Source organism: Gobio gobio (genome assembly GCF_949357685.1).
Source record: "Gobio gobio genome assembly, chromosome: 13".
Classification (NCBI taxonomy): domain Eukaryota; kingdom Metazoa; phylum Chordata; class Actinopteri; order Cypriniformes; family Gobionidae; genus Gobio; species Gobio gobio.
In genome coordinates, this window is record NC_137106.1 from 10,469,336 (window position 1) to 10,491,537 (window position 22,202).

Genomic DNA, 22,202 nt, shown 5'->3' on the forward strand with positions numbered 1-22,202 from the left:
TTCTCAGCATTGCCTACCCCAGAATTCATTGCGTGCCAGTGACGACAGGATGTTTTGTAGAGAAATTGCCGGATTACACTTTTCAAAACTTACTCGAATGTCAAAAGATATAAGTGTAAACATTTAAAAATAAACTTTAAAGCAGTTCAAATGTAGACATCTCACAAAGATGTGATTATATATATATATATATAGTTAATACTCTTTATTATGTACAGAAAAGGACAGAGGTGAACATATTTAGACAGGTTGTGAACCCAGTTTTGTTTTCAGATAGTTGAATATTAACTTTCAAAAGCTGTCACAGTTGCTAGGCAAAAAAAAACAAAACAGTCCTACGTAGGCTAGACTGTCCCATTTAACAACGCTTTAGTCTGAATGCAGCCTCTGAATTTGGACGCAGCTCAAGTTTGGTACCATTCCAATGAAGTAAAATAAAAAGAACAAAAATTTGGTCAAAAATGAAAAACATTACATAATATGAATATAAATAGAACACATACATACATATAAATGTATAATATATATATATATATATATATACACACATACATATACATGTATATATATATATATATATATATATATATATATATATACACATACATATACACATATATATATATACATGTGTGTATATATATATATATATATATATATATATATATATATATATATATATATATATATATATATATATATATATATATATATATATATATATATATATATATATATATATATATATATATATATATATATATGCATGCCTGGATATTGTAGTGAAGAAAAAAAATATTATAAAAATGTGTGTTACCATTGTTATATTATATTGTTGTAGTTATTTATATTATATTCTACAATATTATTTCCTAAAAAAAAGTGATGCAGTTTTATTTACATTTTTTATTTAATTATCATATTTTAAGTATTAAATATTATTCATATTATTTCTTAAAAACCTTGCCTTCCAAATGTGGTATAACAACACGTAAAAAGCTATTCTGCTGTCATGTGACAAGAAAACCACAAAATATAAAATTAGTTCATCCAGTCAAATTGCATGAATCTAAGAAAACCTCATGATATGACTCAAAAATACTTGATGTTGAAAAATATGTTGAATATAGATATATGCAAGATATAATACAAGATATATACACTCGCATGTATTACCAATGTAAGGAAAAAGTGTTATTACTATAAAATTAACCAACATACAATTTATAAAGGACTTTTCTGTATATTTTTCCTTTTCATCATCTTGTTCATATTTGTTATTGACACAAATTTAAATAATACGTTTTTGGGAGACTTATATCTTCTTTTTTTCCCGTAAAAATTCTAACGAACCTTAACCAACCATCATCTTGTCAAAACAACATACTGTAAAGAATACTTCATTATTATTATACTTTTTTTTTTAGAAAGGTTCCATTAAATTGATTAAAAGTGACAGTAAAGACATTTATAATGTTACAAAAGTTTTATATTTCAAATAAATGCATCATGCTTAATGGTGAGCATAATAGTTTTTTTTTCCAAAAACATTGTACTGACCCAAACTTTTGAACGGTAGTGTATGTGGACAAAATAAAAAGTTATTAAATGTTCCCCAGGAGTTCTGAACTCTATCTGGCATGGGAGAGATGCCTTGTGGTTAGCAGGATGTTTGCACGGACAGATACACACCAGGGAATGCATTGATGTCAATGACAGCATGTTGGCCCGTCTGGTTGTTAATGATGACGTCGATGCCGAAGAGCGAAACCCCGAGAGCTTCCCGAAGAGATTTACACAGTTCCCTGATGACATCATCATTCGGGGGCTGGGAAACACCTTCTACATTATCTCTCTATAAAAATATGCAAATGACAGTTAAAAGCTTTTGCCAAGACACAACACAACAGTGTGTGTTGACTAGCAAGATCTGCAATTTATACAGGACGCCCACTTACAGATGTGAGGTCAGAGGATGACTCTGGCTTGGACACATTGTGGCTATTGAAGAAAATCGCTTTTCTGTCTGTAAAAGCATAAAAAAAAAAAACGAATTAAGGCAACCAAATTAATGCAAAAAATGTAAACACTTTCAGCTGCACGTCAGTTGAATACAAGTGAAAGTGTAACGGTGCAAGTGCACAGGAAGCCACTAGACAGCAGCAGAGGGCTGCGGTTCAGATGAGAGATTCAAGGCTTCAGGAGTGCCAGGCAGAGAGGGAGAGAGAGACAGTGAGGAGGAAAAACAAAAACCTAGTGCCAGGAGGATGCTGAGATTTATGACCTCCCACTCAAGCAGTAAAGAAATTCATTAAGGGAGACAGAAGTCCACCATTTAGCCTTCCTTCCTTCTGCAGACATCAAAACACCCCACATATTTACGATTGACATCTATTAATCCGTAAAGATAATATCTTTTTGAACCTAGGAAAATATCTCTTCGTCTGTATAGCTTCTAAACATGGCTGTGTTGTTGTTTTTTTGTGACTTCTGCCTTTACATGCACATGAACTTTAATGACATCCCATTCTTAATCCGTAGGGTTTAATATGGAGTCGGCCCACCCTCTGAAGCTATAACTTATAAATAGCTTCAACTCTTCTCGGAAGGCTTTCCACAAGTGTGTTTATGGGAATTTTTGACAATTCATCTAGAAGCGCATTTGTGAGGGCAGGCACTGATGTTGGACGAGAAGGCCTGGCTCACAGCTTAGCTCTAATTCATCCCAAAGGTGTTCTATCGGGATGAGGTCAGGACTCTGTGCAGGCCAGTCAAGTTCCTCCACACCAAACTCGCTCATCCATGTCTTTATGGACCTTGCTTTGTGCACTGGTGCGCATGGAACATGAAGGGGCCATCCCCAAACTGTTCCCACAAAGTTGGGAGCATGAAATGGTCCAAAATGTCTTGGTTTGCTGAAACATTAAGAGTTCCTTTCACTGGAACAAAGGGGCCAAGCCCAACCCCTGAAAAACAACCCCACAACATAATCCCCCCTCCACCAAACTTTACACTTGGCACAATGCCGTCAAGTATCGTTCTCCTGGCAACAGAGAAGCATGATTCGTCACTCCAGAGAACACTTCAAATAGTACTGCGGCACAATCCCTGATTTTTTTTTTTCTTCACACCTTCATGGGATTCTTAGAAATCATTAACAAACTGACCTGTCTTTAGAAACACAGTGCCATCCCCTTTTCTTTGTTTTAATCTTTTAAACAGTGTTTTTTCTCCCATTTGAATACCGCTTTAAGGCAAGTCACAATGATATGCGAGTGCATTTACATATGTGTGCATGTGTACTTGTGCATTGCAGAGTTCAGCATGAGTTCATGAATTCACAGATATGACCTCATGAATTTGCATTAAACTAACAGGTTGCTCTCCCAGTAGCCGTGACTCGTTTGCATGGACTGCAAGTACACTGGCATATGCAAACGGATCATCCTGTACAGCGGCCTGTGGCAAGAAACCAGACTCGAGTAAGCAACTCTGCTGACAGGGTAGGAGCAAAATAAAAGCGACTGTTTCCACTGTAAAGTCAGCTATGCAAAGGCATCGGAGTTATACAACGGGAATGTTGTAATGTAAATCATGCCTAATCATACTGAAGGTCCAATTGCGGTGACAGGAACCATATCTCAGGAGTGGCCTTTCATGGAAATAACATTTATAAGGAGTTGAAGTGTGGGCTGAAGGTTTACCAGACGGTCCAGAGGGAAAGTTCTTGAGTGAAGGTCTCTCCACCACAGTGTACGACTCGCCCACCACGAACACCTTATAGAGCACGGCATTGTGGTTTATAAAACTCTGGATGACACACGGGGGCTTCACGTCTTTTAGGTCCTCTGCGTTGAATATTATAGCCATCTGCAGAGGAACACAGTGAGACAGAAAACTTGAACTTATCAATTCAAAGTGATAAATACACTCTTAGAAATAAAGGTTCCAAAAGTTTTTTTTTTTGCAGTGATGCCACAGAAAAAACAAATTCCTTTTTTCAATATAAAGCACCCTTTGTGCATTGGCAAGTGGATGTTAAAGTGCCCCTATTATGTTTTATCGAGTTATTGTCTCCCAAAAAGGAAAAATTGATTCTGAACTGCCTGAAACAAGTTATCAGTACTTCCTGCAAAAACCTACATAGGTTTGTAAGAAATGTACATAATGCCAGCCTATGGTTCTCATTGGCTGCCCGCAACGTTTACTTTGCCCCGCCCTCAAACACTGTAGCTGTAGCTGAGGCCTGGAAGAGTTTGGTTTGTGTTGACGACATGTCTAGAAGACGCTGTTTTCTGCGCTGAGAAAGCAAATCCACTTTGCTGCACTTCAAAAGGATGAGGACTCCGACTCGAATTGATAACATAAAACCAACGCCATTGTTACGGTTTGCATCACTGACCACGTTTACATGGACAGCAGTAATCTAATTATTGACCTTATTCTGAATAAGACAATATTCTGATTAAGGTGTTTACATGAGTTGCTTTTAGAATATTCCGTTCATGTTCCGGTTTTACATGTTACATAGCTCGATTAATGGCACGTCATTACGTCGCCATGCCCAGCTACGCAGTCCGACGTCCAATCATAACGCGACTTTGGCGGGTCTGTTAAAATTCAATGGGCTCAGGCAACCCGCTGTAACTTTACCTGCGGGTGTCGCTGTTGGACAGTGTTACTTTATAAAAACGAGTGATTTTTATACTTTTAATGTATATGTATGTGTGTGTATATGTATGTGTGTGTATATGTATGTGTGTGTATATATATATATATATATATATATATATATATATATATATATATATATATATATATATATATATATATATATATATATATATATATATATATATATATATAATATATATATATATATATATTATTTATTATTTATATATATTTACAAAAATAAAACTATGTATGTATGTATGTATGTATGTATGTATGTATGTATGTATGTATGTATGTATGTATGTATGTATGTATGTATGTATGTATGTATGTATGTATGTATGTATGTATGTATGTATGTATGTATGTATGTATGTATGTATGTATGTATGTATGTATGTATGTATGTATGTATGTATGTATGTATGTATGTATGTATGTATGTATGTATGTATGTATGTATGTATGTATGTATGTATGTATGTATGTATGTATGTATATATATATATATATACATATATATATACATATATACATACATACATACATACATACATACATACATACATACATACATACATACATACATACATACATACATACATACATACATACATACATACATACATACATACATACATACATACATACATACATACATACATACATACATACATACATACATACATACATACATACATACATACATACATACATACATACATACATACATACATACATACATACATACATACATACATACATACATACATACATACATACATACATACATACATACATACATACATACATACATACATACATACATACATACATACATACATACATACATACATACATACATACATACATATATATATATATATATATATATATATATATATATATATATATATATACATACATACGTTTTATTTTTGCAATATTATATATTGTCAGTTTTTTTGAAGAGACACTGCCCATCTTGCCTCCTTCTTGACAGCCTACATTTCGAATAATAGCTTTGATTAATGATGAAAAGGTTTAAAAATCATGATTGTTTGGATTGTTTTTTCCTGCCGTCGAGCCCATGGCTTGCGAGCCTAGAGGTTCCCAACCGCTGTTGTAATACAGGCATACAAACTTATACAAACAGAGATACAAACTTATTGTATTTTACTTTTACAATCAGCAGAATTATTACAACACAAAGAAAAAATATAGAGGAGGCAGTGTCAAAATGAGCAGTCAAGCAAGACACGTCATAGCAACGACATTTCAGACTGACTGATACGTTAAATATAAACGGGAATTTTCTGACATCTGAGCACTTTGTTACTGTTTTGTACACAGTGTTCTATTAATTATAATTGAAATTCTGTTTTATTGGCCACAATATTATTGATGATTGTTGAGAGGGGCACTTTTGATAAATTTTTAAAAAAGGGCAGGGGCTCGAGTCCCCAAAGCCCTCCCCTCCGCACTTGCCTGGTGTGCATGTGTCCTGTCACATAATGCGGCGAAAACTCCTACACGACGTTAATAGTGTGATTAAGGTGTGTACATGTCTGTAATGCTCTCCGATAATGCGACTAAAATAGGCATACTCCACATGTCTTAATTTGATTTACGTTTACTTTGAGTATGACTTAAACCGGATTAAAGGATTAGTTCACCCCAAAATGAAAATTTCCTGATAATTTACTCACCCCAATGTCATCCAAGATGTTCATGTCTTTCTTTCTTCAGTCGAAAAGAAATTAAGTATTTTGAAGAAAACGTTCCAGGGTTTTTCATCATATAATAGTTTTCAGTTGCAACCAAAATGCTGAAGGTCCAAATAAATGCAGTTTCAAAGAGCTTCGATGGGCTCCAGAGACTCTGCGTGATCCCAGATGAGGAATAGGGTCTTATCTAGTGGAACCATCGGTCATTTAAAAAAAAAAGTAAAATGAATATACTTTTTAACGTAAATTGTTAATTTAGTGCAGCTCTGTGAGGTGCTATGGATGAAGTAATCACGTCAGAACGGTCACGCTAGACGTAGGCAGACGTACCGCCCCCCCGTGTTTACAAGCGCTCGTGTGAAGACTAATACAAACGCACTTTAGCAACAAAAAAAAAGGTAAAACAACGATATATCCCTAATTTTGAAGTTGAAAACTGAGTGTTTTTGCAAAAGGACGTTTGTATTAGTCTTCACACGAGCGCTTTAAAGGGTTAGTTCACCCAAAAATGAAAATTCTGTCATTAATTACTCACCCTCATGTCGTTCGACACCCGTAAGACCTCCGTTCATCTTCGGAACACAAATGAAGATATTTTTGTTGAAAGCTGATGGCTGAGAAAGGCTTCAGATAGGCCTCCATTGGCATTCAGTACATTAATACTCCCAAGAGCCATAAAAGGCACTTAAAACGTCGTTACAAAGTCCATCGCACCACAGTGGCTCTACAATAATTTTACGATGCGACGACATTAGTTTTTGTGCGCAAAAAAAAATCAAAATAACACCTTTATCTAGCTTGTTATTGCCTTCCGTGTGTGCCTCCACGACGCATGCGTGAGAATATGACGTAGCGCCGGCGTTCGGGAATCCATGAAATGCACACTCTAACCCCATTTTGAGCACTACGCCGAGACCTAAAGCACGATCAATGTAGAATCCAACAGCTTAGACACGCGCGTCTTCCTCTGCTTGTAAACAAATCGCTTCTGACTCATGTGTCCGAGCGCCGGATCTGCGTCATATTCTCACACATGCGTCGTGGAGGCACACACGAGAGACAATAACAAGCTGGATAAAGGTGTTATTTTGATTTTTTTTTGCGCACAAAAACTATTGTCGTCGCATCGTAAAATTATTGTAGAGCCACTGTGGTGAGATGGACTTTGTAACAACGTTTTAAGTGCCTTTTATGGGTCTTGGGAGTGTAAATGTACTGAATGCCAATGGAGGCCTGTCTGAAGCCTTTCTCAGCCATCAGCTTTCAACAAAAATATCTTCATTTGTGTTCCGAATATGAACGGAGGTCTTACAGGTGTCGAACGACATGAGGGTGAGTAATTAATGACAGAATTTTCATTTTTGGGTGAACTAACCCTTTAAACGCGGGGCGGTACGTCTGCCTACGTCTAGCGTGACCGTTCCGATGTGATTACGTCACCCTTAGCACCTCGCAGAGCTGCACTACATTAACAATTTAGGTTAAAAAGTATATTCATTTTAATCTTTTTTTTTTTTTTTTTTTAAATGATCGATGGTTTCGCTAGATAAGACCCTATTCCTCATCTTGGATCACGCAGAGCCTCTGGAGCCCATCGAAGCTCTTTGAGACTACATTGATTTGGACCTTCAGCATTTTGGTTGCAAATGAAAACTATTATATGATGAAAAACCCTGGAACGTTTTCTTCAAAATACTTAATTTCTTTTCGACTGAAGAAAAAAAGACATGAACATCTTGGATGAGATGGGGGTGAGAAAATTATCAGGACATTTTCATTTTGGGGTGAACTAATCCTTTAAGGTAATTAGAAATCGCTGTTTACATGCTAGCTTCTTAATCAGAGTATTGTCTTAATCGGGTTAATATTTGAGTATTGTTGTCCATGTAAACGTACTCACTGTGTATCAAGAGCCGAGGAAGTTTCTGGAGCTTTCATTTCTGACATGCGCTGTAAGCAGTAGACTAGGGCTGTTATTAACGATTATTTTGGTAATCGAGGAATCTGTCGATTATTTTGACGATTAATCGAGTAATCAGATGTTTTTTGTGGTAATAAAAATAGACCTAAGCAAACAATAGCATTTAAAATGACTTAAAATACATATATACTAACAATGATGCAATAATAATAGTTTCAAATAAAATATAAAAATCAAGTAATCATATTATAAACGCATAATATAATATACATAATATAGACAATCAACTTATGTCCTTTACGTATAATAAGAAATGCCTGCAGAGAGCGCCAACGGCCTGGTGTTTTTACACTTTACAGTAGATCAAATCCAGGTTTAATATTGGCCAAACAATATTTAATTCAATGTTAACTTAATCTTTAATATTTGGCAACTTCTTTAAAATAGAAATGCAACAGCCACTATAATTTCTTGAATAAGAACACGTGGGCATCAAAACTTGCAAACTCAGAGCGAGCGTTTAGACTTTAATTTTGAAATCGCGATGAACAGTTGCATATTTAGAAACGTGTAATAATGATGTATATGTTGTGTTGGCATAGGTTTATAAACGATTGACCTTACAAATCTGATGAAATGGCGCACATTGCGTTCCCAGATGAACGTTATAAGCAACTCAAACTCACAGCATATGCAGAGATGGAGTTTGAGACGCTCCACGCATGTAAATGTTCACGGTTCATGTGGAGCAGCATCTGTGAAACGGAGACGCACACGTAACCTACACGCATGTAAATAATTCAAGCACTCAATAGCATTATCTGTGCTGTAGTGTGTTTTTAAAGGGTTTTAATACATTGTGCAGCCTTAGGAAACGGTCTAATAATGCGGTTCACGGATTCTAGTCAGTGGAATGCGCCACTTCCGTAAAATAAATTGCATTAAAGGATAATCGAGGAATCACGACAGCCCTACAGTAGACTAATTACAAAAGACTGGGCCGTCTGACCAATCCGAGCAAAGTGGTCTTGTGGAAAGGAGGGGTTTAGAGAGACCAGATCCTTGAGATTGAGCCTTTTCAGACTCTTTGAGAAAGGAGGTGATGTGCAATGTTTATTATAAGAAAATTAAAGTGTTTTTTGACCTTGGATGCATGTAAACCTAGCAAAATAGGGACCCTTTAAGGGTTCTTCATGGAACCATAGATGCCAATAAAAAACATATATCCTTAAGAGTGTAGAGTTGAACTTTCCAAATCCGCTACTTACGAGGTAGCTACTTATGTAAGCAGCTCACTAGATTTTGATACAAAGCTCTGTGTATGAATTAGCATTTCATGACCTCTGTGGTAACATTTCACAAAAACAGAGTTAGAAAAGAGTATTACCTCATGAGAGTTAGTTCCGTGAGCAACCCGTGTTTTGCAAACTGTGCAGGATGAGAAGGAAAAAACACTCTAGTTAAGTCTAGTTAATAATGCAACTCTTTAATAAACATTTAATGCAGTGAAATCCTTGTGAAATGCAACCTAATAGCATTTTAGTGAGGGACAATGAAAACAGTGTCTCACAGCTATTAAGGTGCTGTCATCAGGGTATCTGCAGTTTTTAAAATCACATTTAAGACTTGCACAAATAAAAAGAATACTGTATGTCCATACAGAACATGCTCATGCAATCTTAAATAAATAATAAATCCTAAATAATAAAGCTTGTGTATCAGATTATTTTACATAAAACAACCACGAAACGGGGTAACTGCATTTTTTAAATACTTTCAAAAGTAAACTTCCAAATACTTTCAAATATTCCAAATATACATATATGTAGTATTACATACTATTTTGTCAATACATACAAATTATATGTTAATCAGTACTGGGTTTTGCTGATACAATAATATTTTTTTTAAAAAGGCAATGTGCACATACTAATATAAATATTAAATGTGTTAAGCAAACTTTTTAGTCTTTCATACATATGACAGGGCAGCCCTAAAAGAAGCCACAATAGTTTGCGTTGAATTAAATGCCAGATACCGTTTATTGAGTAACCATAATTCCAATAAGAAAAAGACCAATTTTTTACGCATAATGCGTGCATTTTTAAATTAGAAACAGGCCTAAAATACACTGGGGCTCTTATTTTGAAATGCTGCATTACAACCAGCTGCTCAATCATAAAGATGAGGAAGATAAAATATGCACTCTTAAAACCATCTACAACATATTAAAATATAAACACTATAAAGTGTGCATTGTGTATTGTTTGTAAACTGCTCTGAAATGCAATCCTACAGAATGTGCAACAGCACCGCATTTTTACTTGGGCATTTATTAATCACATTAGGCTGCATCACCATTCCTGTTTTTCCGTACCCAAATTTAAAAACAAATAAAAAAGATATTTAAGGCCTTAAATTTGAACAAACTTTATTGTAAAGGACCCGCAGGAACCATGGGTCACAGAGCACATTAGGCAAATTCGCTTGACCAACATGAACCCTTTGCGAAATCTGCATGGAGAAATCTTTCCTCCTGCAAAATTCCAGATTTCTACTTGAATGGATTTTCCCACAAATATTTGCAGAACAATGGTAAATGTGACGCCACCTTTAGAGTGAGATTTATAGAATGAGATGCCTTAACATTTCTGTCTCAGAAAAGAAGAGGTGAGACTCATGAGACTTACTGAAAGGGAATGTAAGACCGTGCCGCTCGATCTGTTCCAGTGTGTCTGGGACGCACTCACTGTTCAGCACCATAAATGGAGGAGAACAGATCCTCACATCTGCAGAGAACAAAAGACAGGAAGAGACAGATGAGTCCTGCTTGAATCTGTGAATTAAAGAGGGAAAATGCAAGGGTTTGTGAAAGTGCTGCTTGTCCTATGACCATTGTAACTAAGGAAGTATGTAATTCCCAAAGAACACTATCCATTAGTGCTCTTATTTATCTCAATGGCAGTTGATTGGCTGGCACAGGTATGGGTTTTGAAATCTGGCATCGATTTGGAAATGACACCATGACAATGTTGATTGGCTTATGGCACCACAAGAACGTACAGAGTCCCAAAAAAAAAATTCAGTCTCTTTCATTTTTCCCCCCATTATAATGTAGTGAGTGAAATGGGGTAAAACGGCTTCTCGAACGAGACAAATAATGTTATGATAAATGTTTTTTGTTAAAGGGGTCCTATAATGCCCCTTTTAACAAGATGTTATATACATCTCTGAAGTCACCAGAGTGTGTATCAGAAGTTTTAGCTCAAAATACCCCACAGATAATTTTTTATAGCATGTTCAAATTGTCACTTTTTGAGGGTGAGGAAAAAAACGTTTTGGTCTGTGTGTCCCTTTAAATGCAAATGAGCTGTTGCTCCCGGCTCCCTTTCAAGGAGAGGGCGGAGCTTCAAGAGCTTTCGTTAGCTCCGATTACCTCACGCAGACACACAATGAAAAGGTCCAAAACTGTTCATCCTTTTATGTTCAAACCGGAGTCAGACAATAAGGGAGAGACTCAAGAAGGGACAACATGTAGAATGCAACAGGACGTTTCTGAATGGTTAGTTGATGAATTTATGCAGCTGATGGGGAGTTAACTGTCTTTAAGTTATTGATTAGCATATTCTGTCATGATAATCTATAAATCGCTCGTGTGGGAACTGTTTTAAGATCCTTCAGAGCCAGAGAATAAATGGTGCATAAAGATAGAACGGGTATAGTTTTGTTTAATTACGGTTATAACTTATGCTGTCATCTTGCTTAAGACATGCTATTGCATGTGTGTTACGTACTGTATTGCAATAAATGTGAAAAGACGGATGCAACAGCTTGAGCTGACTCCCAAATGGGCTCGATTACAACTACACTTCCGCTTCTCAACATGGCCTTTGTTGCGTGTTGCGGGACAGGGTTTATGTAAATTTGAAGAAGCTTGTTGGAGTCCCTACCAGCCGTTTGTTGTAGTCCTCAAAAAGAGATTTCTTTAAAAGTAGATATCTCCCTTTGCTTTGAGCGTTGTAACTTTGCAGATGTTGTTTATGCTCAAACAGCAACATTACACACTAACTAAAGTAAAACATTTTAAAATAATAATTAACCATTTTTAAAATGATACATTATTCATAAACACCACAATATTTCATCAGACCAATCAGAGCAGAGAGGGAGGGGTTAAGAGAGACCCAATCCTTGATTGAGCCATTTTAGACATTTTGTCCATGTTGATTTTGAAGAATACCAAGAAATCTCAGCATACCAAGCACTTAAACATTAAAAAACAGAAAAATCTAAATTTAAGAGAAAATGAAATAGACAAGACGCGTTAGGTGAGTAGCCAAATGAGTTTACATCATCACAGGAATAATAATTGGTAACAGTAGAGACTCTTAAAACAACTTCTGAAAGGTCCTATGTCATCAGTAACCCCTCTGGTTGCCTTTACTTCCCTATTTATTTTACCCAATGGAGAACAATGGACACAAGGCATTGAGCTCTGACTCACTCTGCATAATGCAGAAGCCAGTTAATAGAAGCACAGCCATTTGACCCACGGGTTCAAGGCTTTGTTTGAAAATACTGTACTCTCACTGTCTTTGGGATCACTCTGATGAGCCAACAGAGCGATAGATGGAACAAAGGCGTCAATAGCTGTGAATGAGTTGCTATGTTTGCAAATTCCAACTGGAGGCACATTATCGGAGGGGGATGAATCATCAAAACAGAGATGCATACTGGGCTTAACTTGGGGATACGGTCTTCTAACTTGGGCCAGTAAGCAACCGCCTAGAGGTTCGGTGAATGGATTTGCTTTGCTGCAGTGGAACGTGCTTTTTCAGTAGGATGCCGATGTTGTAGTGCTGTTATCTAGGCAGATAAGGCATGTTTTGTGAGCTTTTGATAGTGGAGCACAGGAAATGAGATGAAGAGCGAAGCCTCAACAAGCCGATGACACATCGTTCTGATATGATCACAGTAAACCGCCTGTGTGGTGAGGTATCAAAACGGATGATAAGATGCTTTCAATGTTGAATAAAGAAAAGGCTGAACATGACTCAAGGGTTAATATTTAGTACACGTTACAGAACATGATTATATTTGAAGCAATGGAAACTGAAACGGAAACTTTTTACATTTAGTATATTTTAAAATGTAACTTATTTCTGTGACGAAGATCTGAATATTTTCAACACCATTATTCCAGCTTGATGATTTTGTGCAAACAATCTTTTTTTTCTCAGCATTCATCGATAAATAGAAAGTTAAAAAAAAATTGTATTTATTTAAATGTCTTTACTGTCACTTTAGATGAATTTAATGCATCCTTGCTAAATAAAAGTATTAATTTATTTTTAAAAAATATTACTGACCCCAAACTTTTTTTTGGTCGTGTATTCATATTTTACTCAATCCAAAGAAGATTTACTCAATACTCAATACTAGGAACTTCAACAAGAACAGTCAACCGACAAGGTCATCACTGATTGGTCAAAGTCCAACATGCAGGAACAAAATCGCAAGCTTGTCATTCACTTCCTGTTTTGTCTAGTTTTTTGAGTTAAACGACGTTATCGTTACTGAAATATCCTGTAGTGTTGAAATGGAGAAAGCTGAGCTGGCTTTCTTATCAAAGCGGGTTCATTTATCCAGCTGTGATACTTTTGTTCTCCTATTCCAGAGGAAGCTTAGATAAGCATTTATGAAAGCCAGTAAAAAAGGGCAATGGCAATCTCCTGTTTAAGACCAACAAGCGGTTTAGTGGTGTGAGCAACCTTCTATAAACATCTCAACCATAATGAGCATCCAGACTTGCAAGTTTGTTTAGAAAGTTTTGCAAAATTGTTACTCAGGCCCTGTTTGCACCTGGTATTAAGATGTGTTTTGGTCGATCGGATCACAAGTGGACGAGGGATTCCCGTTTACACCATTTTACCTTTACACCCGTTTACAGGACAGTTTTAATCCTTCTCTTTTGTGCACTTTCGACCACTTCTGTCCTGATTTCTTTGAGGGGAGGGTCTATGGGCGGGTCAATATGGACTTTTTCAGATCTTTCCGATCTAATGGATGAAATAAGCTTGTGCAAAATACATATGAACGTGAACTGAAAAACATCCGGAGCGCATCAGCTTTCGTTTCGAGAGCCGCGAGATCACAGCGAACGCTGCGAGTGTGTGTTACAAATCAGGAATTGTGAGAGAACATTGTGCTTGGTACGTTTATCGTCTTCAAACCAAATTGGTGTCTTCAGCCGACAAAGTTTAAATCCCATAATGTTTACGCATTAGGTCAGTAGGCAGTCTTTTGTTGGTGTTCGAATACATTCGACCACATGAGCGTTTACACTACGAAAGCAATCCGGTTGAAGGCGTTTTTGACTGGAAGTGGTCGTTTTAGACCCCTTTTACACCTGTATTTAACGTCGTCCACTCGTTTGTCACTATATAGCAATACCACGAACATGTAAAAGTTAGTAAACTCTAATTTTCATGCGATACCAAATGAGGACGTTACGCAACTATCCACAAGTATTATTTACATGAAGAAAACTCCACCCACAGGAATCATGTTAGTCAATCATAACCTAGATACATACCACAAAAAGACAATTTAATAACAATCAAAATTTCTTCTTGATTATTTCATGTAAATGCAGAGAATGTAGAGCTACACAGAGGCGTAGCAAGCTTTTCAAAAGTGTGGGGGATGGATGTGGTTTGTTTGTTAACAATAAAAACGATGAATACAATGACAGAAGGGTACAAAAGGTATAACATACAAGATATGTAATATATATATTATACATACCTCAGGTTTTTTTAACCACTGTGTTCGGTTGGGTTCTGATGGCTAGTCACATCAGTTTTTTGCTATTCTATTCTTAGGCGACAGGGACAGAAAAAGGTTAAGGAGAAAAAAATGCTTAAAAGTCTTAAAAGACTTGAAAAACCTTACTTAAACTTAAAACTTTACTTAAAAAACCCTTGTACACATTCCTAGTAAATAGTATAATATAAAATAAATATATATAAAGATTTACACTGGCAGCTCAGAGCAGTACAGCAGCATTTAAGTATGGGATTTAATGAATTAATGTAAAAATAAAACTACATAGACTTCACTATAAAATATACATTGATTCTTATTAAAGCTACTGTATTAATGTTTTTCAGTCAAGAACAGAGAGTGCTTTTCTATGTCTTTTGTAGTTTTATTAACATTAAAATCCCCTTAGTAGGAAATAATATGGAAGTCAATGGCTACCATCAGCTGTCTGTGTTCAACAGAAGAAATGAATACAGGTTTGGAACAACATTAGAGTGAGTAAATAATGACAGAATTTTAGAGGTGAACTGTCCCTTTAAGGACAGCGTGTTCACTATAGGCTGCGCTGCTGTCACTTTAAGACGTGCATCTAATATACAGACACACGCGAATTTACTTTCACTTTACACATAACTGACTGTGTTTATGTTAACCTTGAGTGTATTTGACAGTATTAGCACAGTAAGACTACTTAGTTCAGTAATGAAATGTGTTTGACAGGCATTTAGTGCACGCGCTATGCGCGTTAAAACGGTGCATAAGCACGCGAATAAACCGGCAAGGCTTTAAAACGCATGCAAATAATGAACTTTCGTGATTGTGAATAACTATAGTGTTCTGTGAGTATAACTCCCTGACACCAGCATTGCAAGCGTGTCTAGTACTGTGTATAGTGATTGGATATTTGCTCATATCAGCGCGTAGATTAACAGGCACACTGCAAAAACAAAACAAAAAAAACAACGCAATTCACAAGCGCGTATTGAACCGTGAATGCTGTACCGAACGGTTTAATATTATAGTGAGAATTGTGGCATCCCTAAAGCGTTTGTGCAAAACTGCGGGAAAACTGCAGAAAAAGTGTGGGTGTTGAACCCTCTCACCGGGAAAAGTGTGGGTGTTGAACCCTCTCACCGGGAAAAGTGTGGGTGTTGAACCCTCTCACCGGGAAAAGTGTGGGTGTTGAACCCTCTCACCGGGAAAAGTGTGGGTGTCCCCACGGGTGCGACGCCCCTGGAGCTACATATTTCAGCTTTTAAACCTCCTTGTACACTTGCCCCATTGACTTGCATTGTGATTTATTTCTATATTTGTTTTTTGGTTAAAAAACAAAGCTCTATCAGCGGTTTAAGTACAAGACTTCAATAAAGAGATGTTAAGCAGTTTGTGGCTGCTAATACGGTGACTTATTAATAGAAATAGAGATTCCATTTAAATTAGCCAAGAGATGTTCTGTAAATAAAAGGGGAAGAGTAATGAGATCCTCTTTAGCAGGTACAAACGCTTAGTGATGTTCCTGTTTCTGGCTCAGCGAGGGTCCAGGATCAATCTCCGCTCTGTCTAAACACTTCAAGCTCTCTGCAGACCTGCCGGAGCCAGCCGAGGCGTTTATGTGACGTTTATGGAATGTTTAGAACACGTTTATAAAGCATTGCTATGGAGTTTTGGCTCTGATCCTGCCGGACAGCACAGATGGGAAGTCTAATATCATACAATGGTGGTTTTGTAAAATCTGATTTAGTGCCTAACTTGTAAAAAAGGTTAAACTTGACCTCTGAGATCACAGAGTATCGGACAAAAAAACGCCTCTTTGCAATTTGTTGTTTTATTTGATTGGGTTTGAATTCTGCTAATAAAAGGTACTGTTAAAAACAATACCACAGAAGTGGATCAGCTACGGATGAAATAAAGGTGCGAAACGTTGCCTTATAAAGTATGAAACACTCCGTCTCCTGCACAAACAAATGGTGTCCTGCTTTGTCTCCACGGACAGAATGTAAGACAGCAGGACAATGCTTCGGTGAAGCTCTTCAGGATGTGCATGAGTCATATGGACGAGAGTGGAGCCAGAAAATGTGGCACTAACCACACTGCTAGGCGATTAAGAAATAGACCAGAAATGAGTGTGTACTCAGATGACAAACAGCATTCATTACGGCAGCAGTGTGGGGGCGGCTTCCTGTGTGCTGCTGAACACTGGTGGGAATTCTTCGAATGATCTTCAACCAGATGGAACTAGATTAAATATTCTTTATGTTCCGATCCAATCTGACTTCTGACCTGTAATGTTGCCTGAATCAAAATCATGCACTGTTCGTTTGTTGTCCAGAGGAGAACTGGCCCCCCAACTGAGTCTTGTTTCTCCCAAGGTTATTTTTCTCCATTCTGTCACCTGATGGAGTTTGGGTTCCTTGCCACCGTCACCTCTGGCTTGCTTAGTTGGGGACAATTAATTATTCTTAGTATTATTCAGAGCTCGGCATTAACGCTTGTCTGCTTGTCCGGGACAAGTGTTTTTTTTTGAAGGAGCAAGTGAAAGATAATTTTTCTTGCCCGACCGGACAAGTAGTCTGATTAACATGTCAATAACAAAAAATAACTAGCGCATCACCAAAATGCAAGAATGATTCTGCATTCATTTAGTGTAAGTGGCGATCAATAGCTGATAATAATATAGGGCTGCAACAACAAATCGATAAAATTCGATAATTAAAAGAGTTGGCAACGAATTTCATTATCGTTTCGTTGTGTCGCGCGACTATTAAAAATAGTCAGGGTAAACAGCAGGGTAACGTTAAAGGGGGGTGAAATGCTGTTTCATGCATACTGATCTTTTGGCACTGTTAAAGACTTGGATTCCCATGCTAAACATGGACACCGTTTCATAAGCTAAGGTGGACGTTTGATGGGAGTATTTCTTTGCCAAAATTAGTACTTCCTGTTAGTCATAAGTTTCGGAAAGTTTTTTTCGATCATGGGTCCGCTTGACGTCAACAGGGCGGAATTTCCTTGTATGGGCCGTACGGACAATTCTACCGGAAGAGCGCGCGCGCGCGCGCGCGAGAGAGAGAGAGAGCGTGAAAGCAATAGGCTACGCCCATCAAAGCGCTGGCTCGTACAGATGGAATTTGCTTTTCCGGATCAACAACTGAGTTGCGCAAATATTTATGTCTGTTCCCTGCATTTCGGTACCGATTGTTTTATAAACAAGGCCCAGTTCGACGCCGGATTTTCAGATCGCCTAATACTGAAGGATGGAGCGGTCCCAACGATAAAGGTCCCAACGTTGGAACCGCAGGTTTGACTGCTTCAAATGTCTGTTTTTGCCTATGCCCATCAAGTAGCCCAAACATGATCACGTATTGATCAATGGAGCATGCGATGTATAGTGTGTGTACATTTGTTTAGCTGGCCACTATATGTGTATGTTTGTGTATTGTAAAAGCACTCCAAACAACAATACACAAAGAATGGGGAAATATGTTGAACTATATATATATCTATATATATATATATATACTATATGTATATCTATATATATATATATATATCCTTATGCTCATCAAGCCTACATTTATTTAATCAAAAATACAGAAAAAACAATAGACTAATATTGTGAAATATTATTACATTATGTTCTTTTTAGGAAATCGTTCCACAAACGTTAGTTCGTCTGTCCATGTCATTTTCAACCGATTTATGAATAAGAACAGAAAATTACCGCTTCACATCGCCCAATGGAATTTGAACTTGCTTTGCCAGATCACGATTGGTTGGTGTATATACATGACAAACGAGCATTGGTGAATTGTGTAATACTTTAAAATATATAATATATAGATTTGTAATTAAATCAACACATTAGCTCTGATTATGGATGAAAAAAAATATTGGTTTAGTTTTTTCCCGTGAGGCCACACACTCTCTGAAAGGACCATATTTGGCTCGAGAGCTGTTCCGAATCTCAAAATCAGCTGTCAATCAAAACGCCCGCAACCCATAGCAACGCGTTACGGCAACGCCTCAACAGAAATTATCCGACTTTTGAGCCGTCCGTTACTATTGTATACATTGTCATGTTATAGTCAAATTTATTTAGTTTTATTAACCACAATATTATCATTGATATTTTTCTGAGAGGGGCACTTTTGATTCATTTTGAAAAAGGGCAGGGGCTCGAGCACCCAAAGCCCCCCCCTCTGCACGTGCCTGCTTTCTATGTAAACACTAGCCTGACGCGCAAAACCAGTCCGCTTACTACAAATCATGTCTTCACAAACCACGCGTAAACACACACACACACACATACATACACACACACACACACACACACACACACACACACACACACACACACACACACACACACACACATTGTAACACTCGCGCTTGACATGGTGTTCTAAATAACACAAGCCGCTAAACATATTATATAGTTAGTGTAACTTATACCACATAGTTGACGTCCTGCTCTAGTCGTTTTTGCTGCTGCTCCTGTTCAACTTCAGCCTCTGGGTCTGATTCCGGATCATAGATGTATGGCTGTATCTGATTAAAAGCCATTTTTTATGTTGAATAAAGTTTTTCCCCGCTTTTAGCGATGACGCAGCTTTCAGACGCACTCAACACAGTAACAGCGGCGCGCGCTCGACATTCTTTAGCTCCGCCCACACGATACGCCCCCAGCCGCAACGCTTTTTCCGGAATAACTCGGAACAGCGCATCTTTCTTTTATAATTATAATAAAAATAAAGACTTTGCGGAGATATGCAGGATGCAGTGCTACTCTATAGGTACTCAAGATTGACATGAGACTGACTGAAACTGAGTGTTCCCCCCCCCCTTTAAGTCACTACAAAATCCCACTTTTGTTTGAAAGTGAGGAGCGTGACGTCCCTCCAGTAGCTCTTCTGGTGCTTGTTTACTGGTTATCCAGCTTGACAAGCATGACGAGTTAGCGTTAGCTTGTTAATAACAGTAGTAAAGCAGGGGTGGTATAGTTTGCAAGACTAAAGACACGTTTTTATTCACTTGCCTTTTTTGGCCCATTAATTTTTCATTCTGTTGCTATGTTAATTTCGTTGACAAATAATTTGTCAATATTTTAATCAACAACATTTTTCACAGACAAAAACGAGACAAAAATCAAAACCAGCTTATATCATTCAGTCTTAAAGTGACAGCAGTCCATTAAATAGTTTTATTTAATTATTACATCATTTTTTTTATGTGTCACAGCAGTTAAATCTGTGTCTGTATTGTATGTTTAAACTTTAATATCATTCATATTAAAAGGTTAATACAGTAGATGTTTTCTCCAGGAGTATATAATGGGTTTGGACATTTTAGAGAAATTCTTAATGCATTACAATTTAACTAAACCCATAAAAAAAAAATTGTGAGTGTGTGCGTCTGAGTGTAGTGTAGAGAACAAGTTCTAACATCCTGTTAAGTTTTCTGATTAGTATTTTTCTTTATAAAAAAAAAAAAAAGATTTAGATTTATTGTAGCAACCTGTGCACTTTCTGAAGATTTTTTGCACTGTGAATTTGCACTGTCAGTTCTGTTTTTGAATAAAGGATTGGAAATTAATGTGTTTTTAATCTGATTAATCGATTAATCGAAAAAAGTAAATAAAAATCGACAGATTAATCGATTATTAAAATAATCGTTAGTTGCAGCCCTATAATAATATATAATGTACTGACGGTAACAAGGTTGCGCTGTTGACGCTCGCGCAGCCTCTCGAGGAGAAATCACAACAAATCAGTGCCGCTCAAACAGAGGAATTTAGTTAATATACTGCGGAATACTAGCCTGGTTAAAACCAGACCATTCTCAGTAGTAACTGAGTTATGGTCAGGCAAAGCTTCATAGACAAATCATTTCCAAAGGGGCGTCACCAACGGGCGTCGCTCAAATGCCTCTCGGCGCAATTGGATAGACCTAAAACCAATCAGAGCGATGAGGGAGATGACGTATGCAGAGCGACGGAGAAACATCTGACTGGCCGTTTCTCAATATGCGTTCTTGTCTGTACTTGTGTTCTCAAATAGGAAATGTCCCCGGTTTCCATTTCAGAAATCTGGTCACCTTACCTAAACCACATATTAATGTTTAATATATTATTTTTTAAATGTAAATGAAAAGAGGCAGGGTGTTTTATACTTCGTTTTATTATAAATATATAAGATAATCAATGTAGGCCTAGCTACGCGTTGCCTGAACCATATTGGTGTGGCTATTATTATTATTATGTTTAATTTTTATTTTTTTATGAAATGAGGCAGTGGTGTTTTATGACATATTTCGTACGCAAACTTCTGACTTGCGTCCGTGACTTGCCAAGTTTGACTCCGGAGAACGAACTCCCGAGGACGGGAGGACACTAGTCCGCCTACTATGCTCTTGACAGTATCACTCAGTATATATTTGTATATGTAATGCAGGCAATGCATATTATCTTCAATGCATATTTATAACAAAACAAAATATAAAAAACCCAGCCTCTTTTCGTTTACATTTAAAAAAACACACACACATAATATAGGCTATGATTATCACTGTAATAAATTAAATATGACACAAAACACAACCCAGTCTCTTTTTGTTAAATGTCAGTTTATGTGTGATCATCAATAGCAAATATAAAAGTATAAGTAAAAGGTACAAGAAGCTATACAATAAATAAAGCAATTCAGTCGAAGTCAGCGCTAGGAGACTACAACGGTAAGGTTTAATATCTTAAAAATATAAAGTTATGAAACTTCACTTTGCCCTCAGACAAAACGATCTGTCTAGGAACAAATTATAGATTAATGAGAGCAAAGATCAGCCGTTAGATCTACACAAGACGAGGCGGTTTAACCACTACAGAGACATCAGAGCCAGCGGCAGATGGCAGAAGGACTGGCCGAGGAAAGGCGCCTCTCGGCGGGCTCAATGATCGATTGAGCGCCGCTGAACCACTGGAACTCACAACTCCGAAAACGGCAGATCAATTTTTAAAAAAAGGCGCTCTCTTTATAAATAAACCACAGATTTGAGCTTTA

General features: G+C 37.1%; 1 protein-coding gene across 1 annotated transcript in view; it reads right to left on the reverse strand.

The window, feature by feature from the left end:
* Window positions 1-22,202, reverse strand: part of itpk1b (inositol-tetrakisphosphate 1-kinase b) — an 80,695-nt gene that overhangs the window by 3,572 nt on the left and 54,921 nt on the right. Inside the window, exons 6-10 of the mRNA XM_079833796.1 lie at window positions 11,016-11,114; window positions 9,713-9,753; window positions 3,705-3,870; window positions 1,959-2,026; window positions 1,693-1,855 (exon numbers count right to left, since the gene is read on the reverse strand). Of these exons, the coding sequence (XP_079689922.1) occupies window positions 1,693-1,855; window positions 1,959-2,026; window positions 3,705-3,870; window positions 9,713-9,753; window positions 11,016-11,114 (537 nt within the window). The remainder of the gene's footprint in view (window positions 1-1,692; window positions 1,856-1,958; window positions 2,027-3,704; window positions 3,871-9,712; window positions 9,754-11,015; window positions 11,115-22,202) is intronic.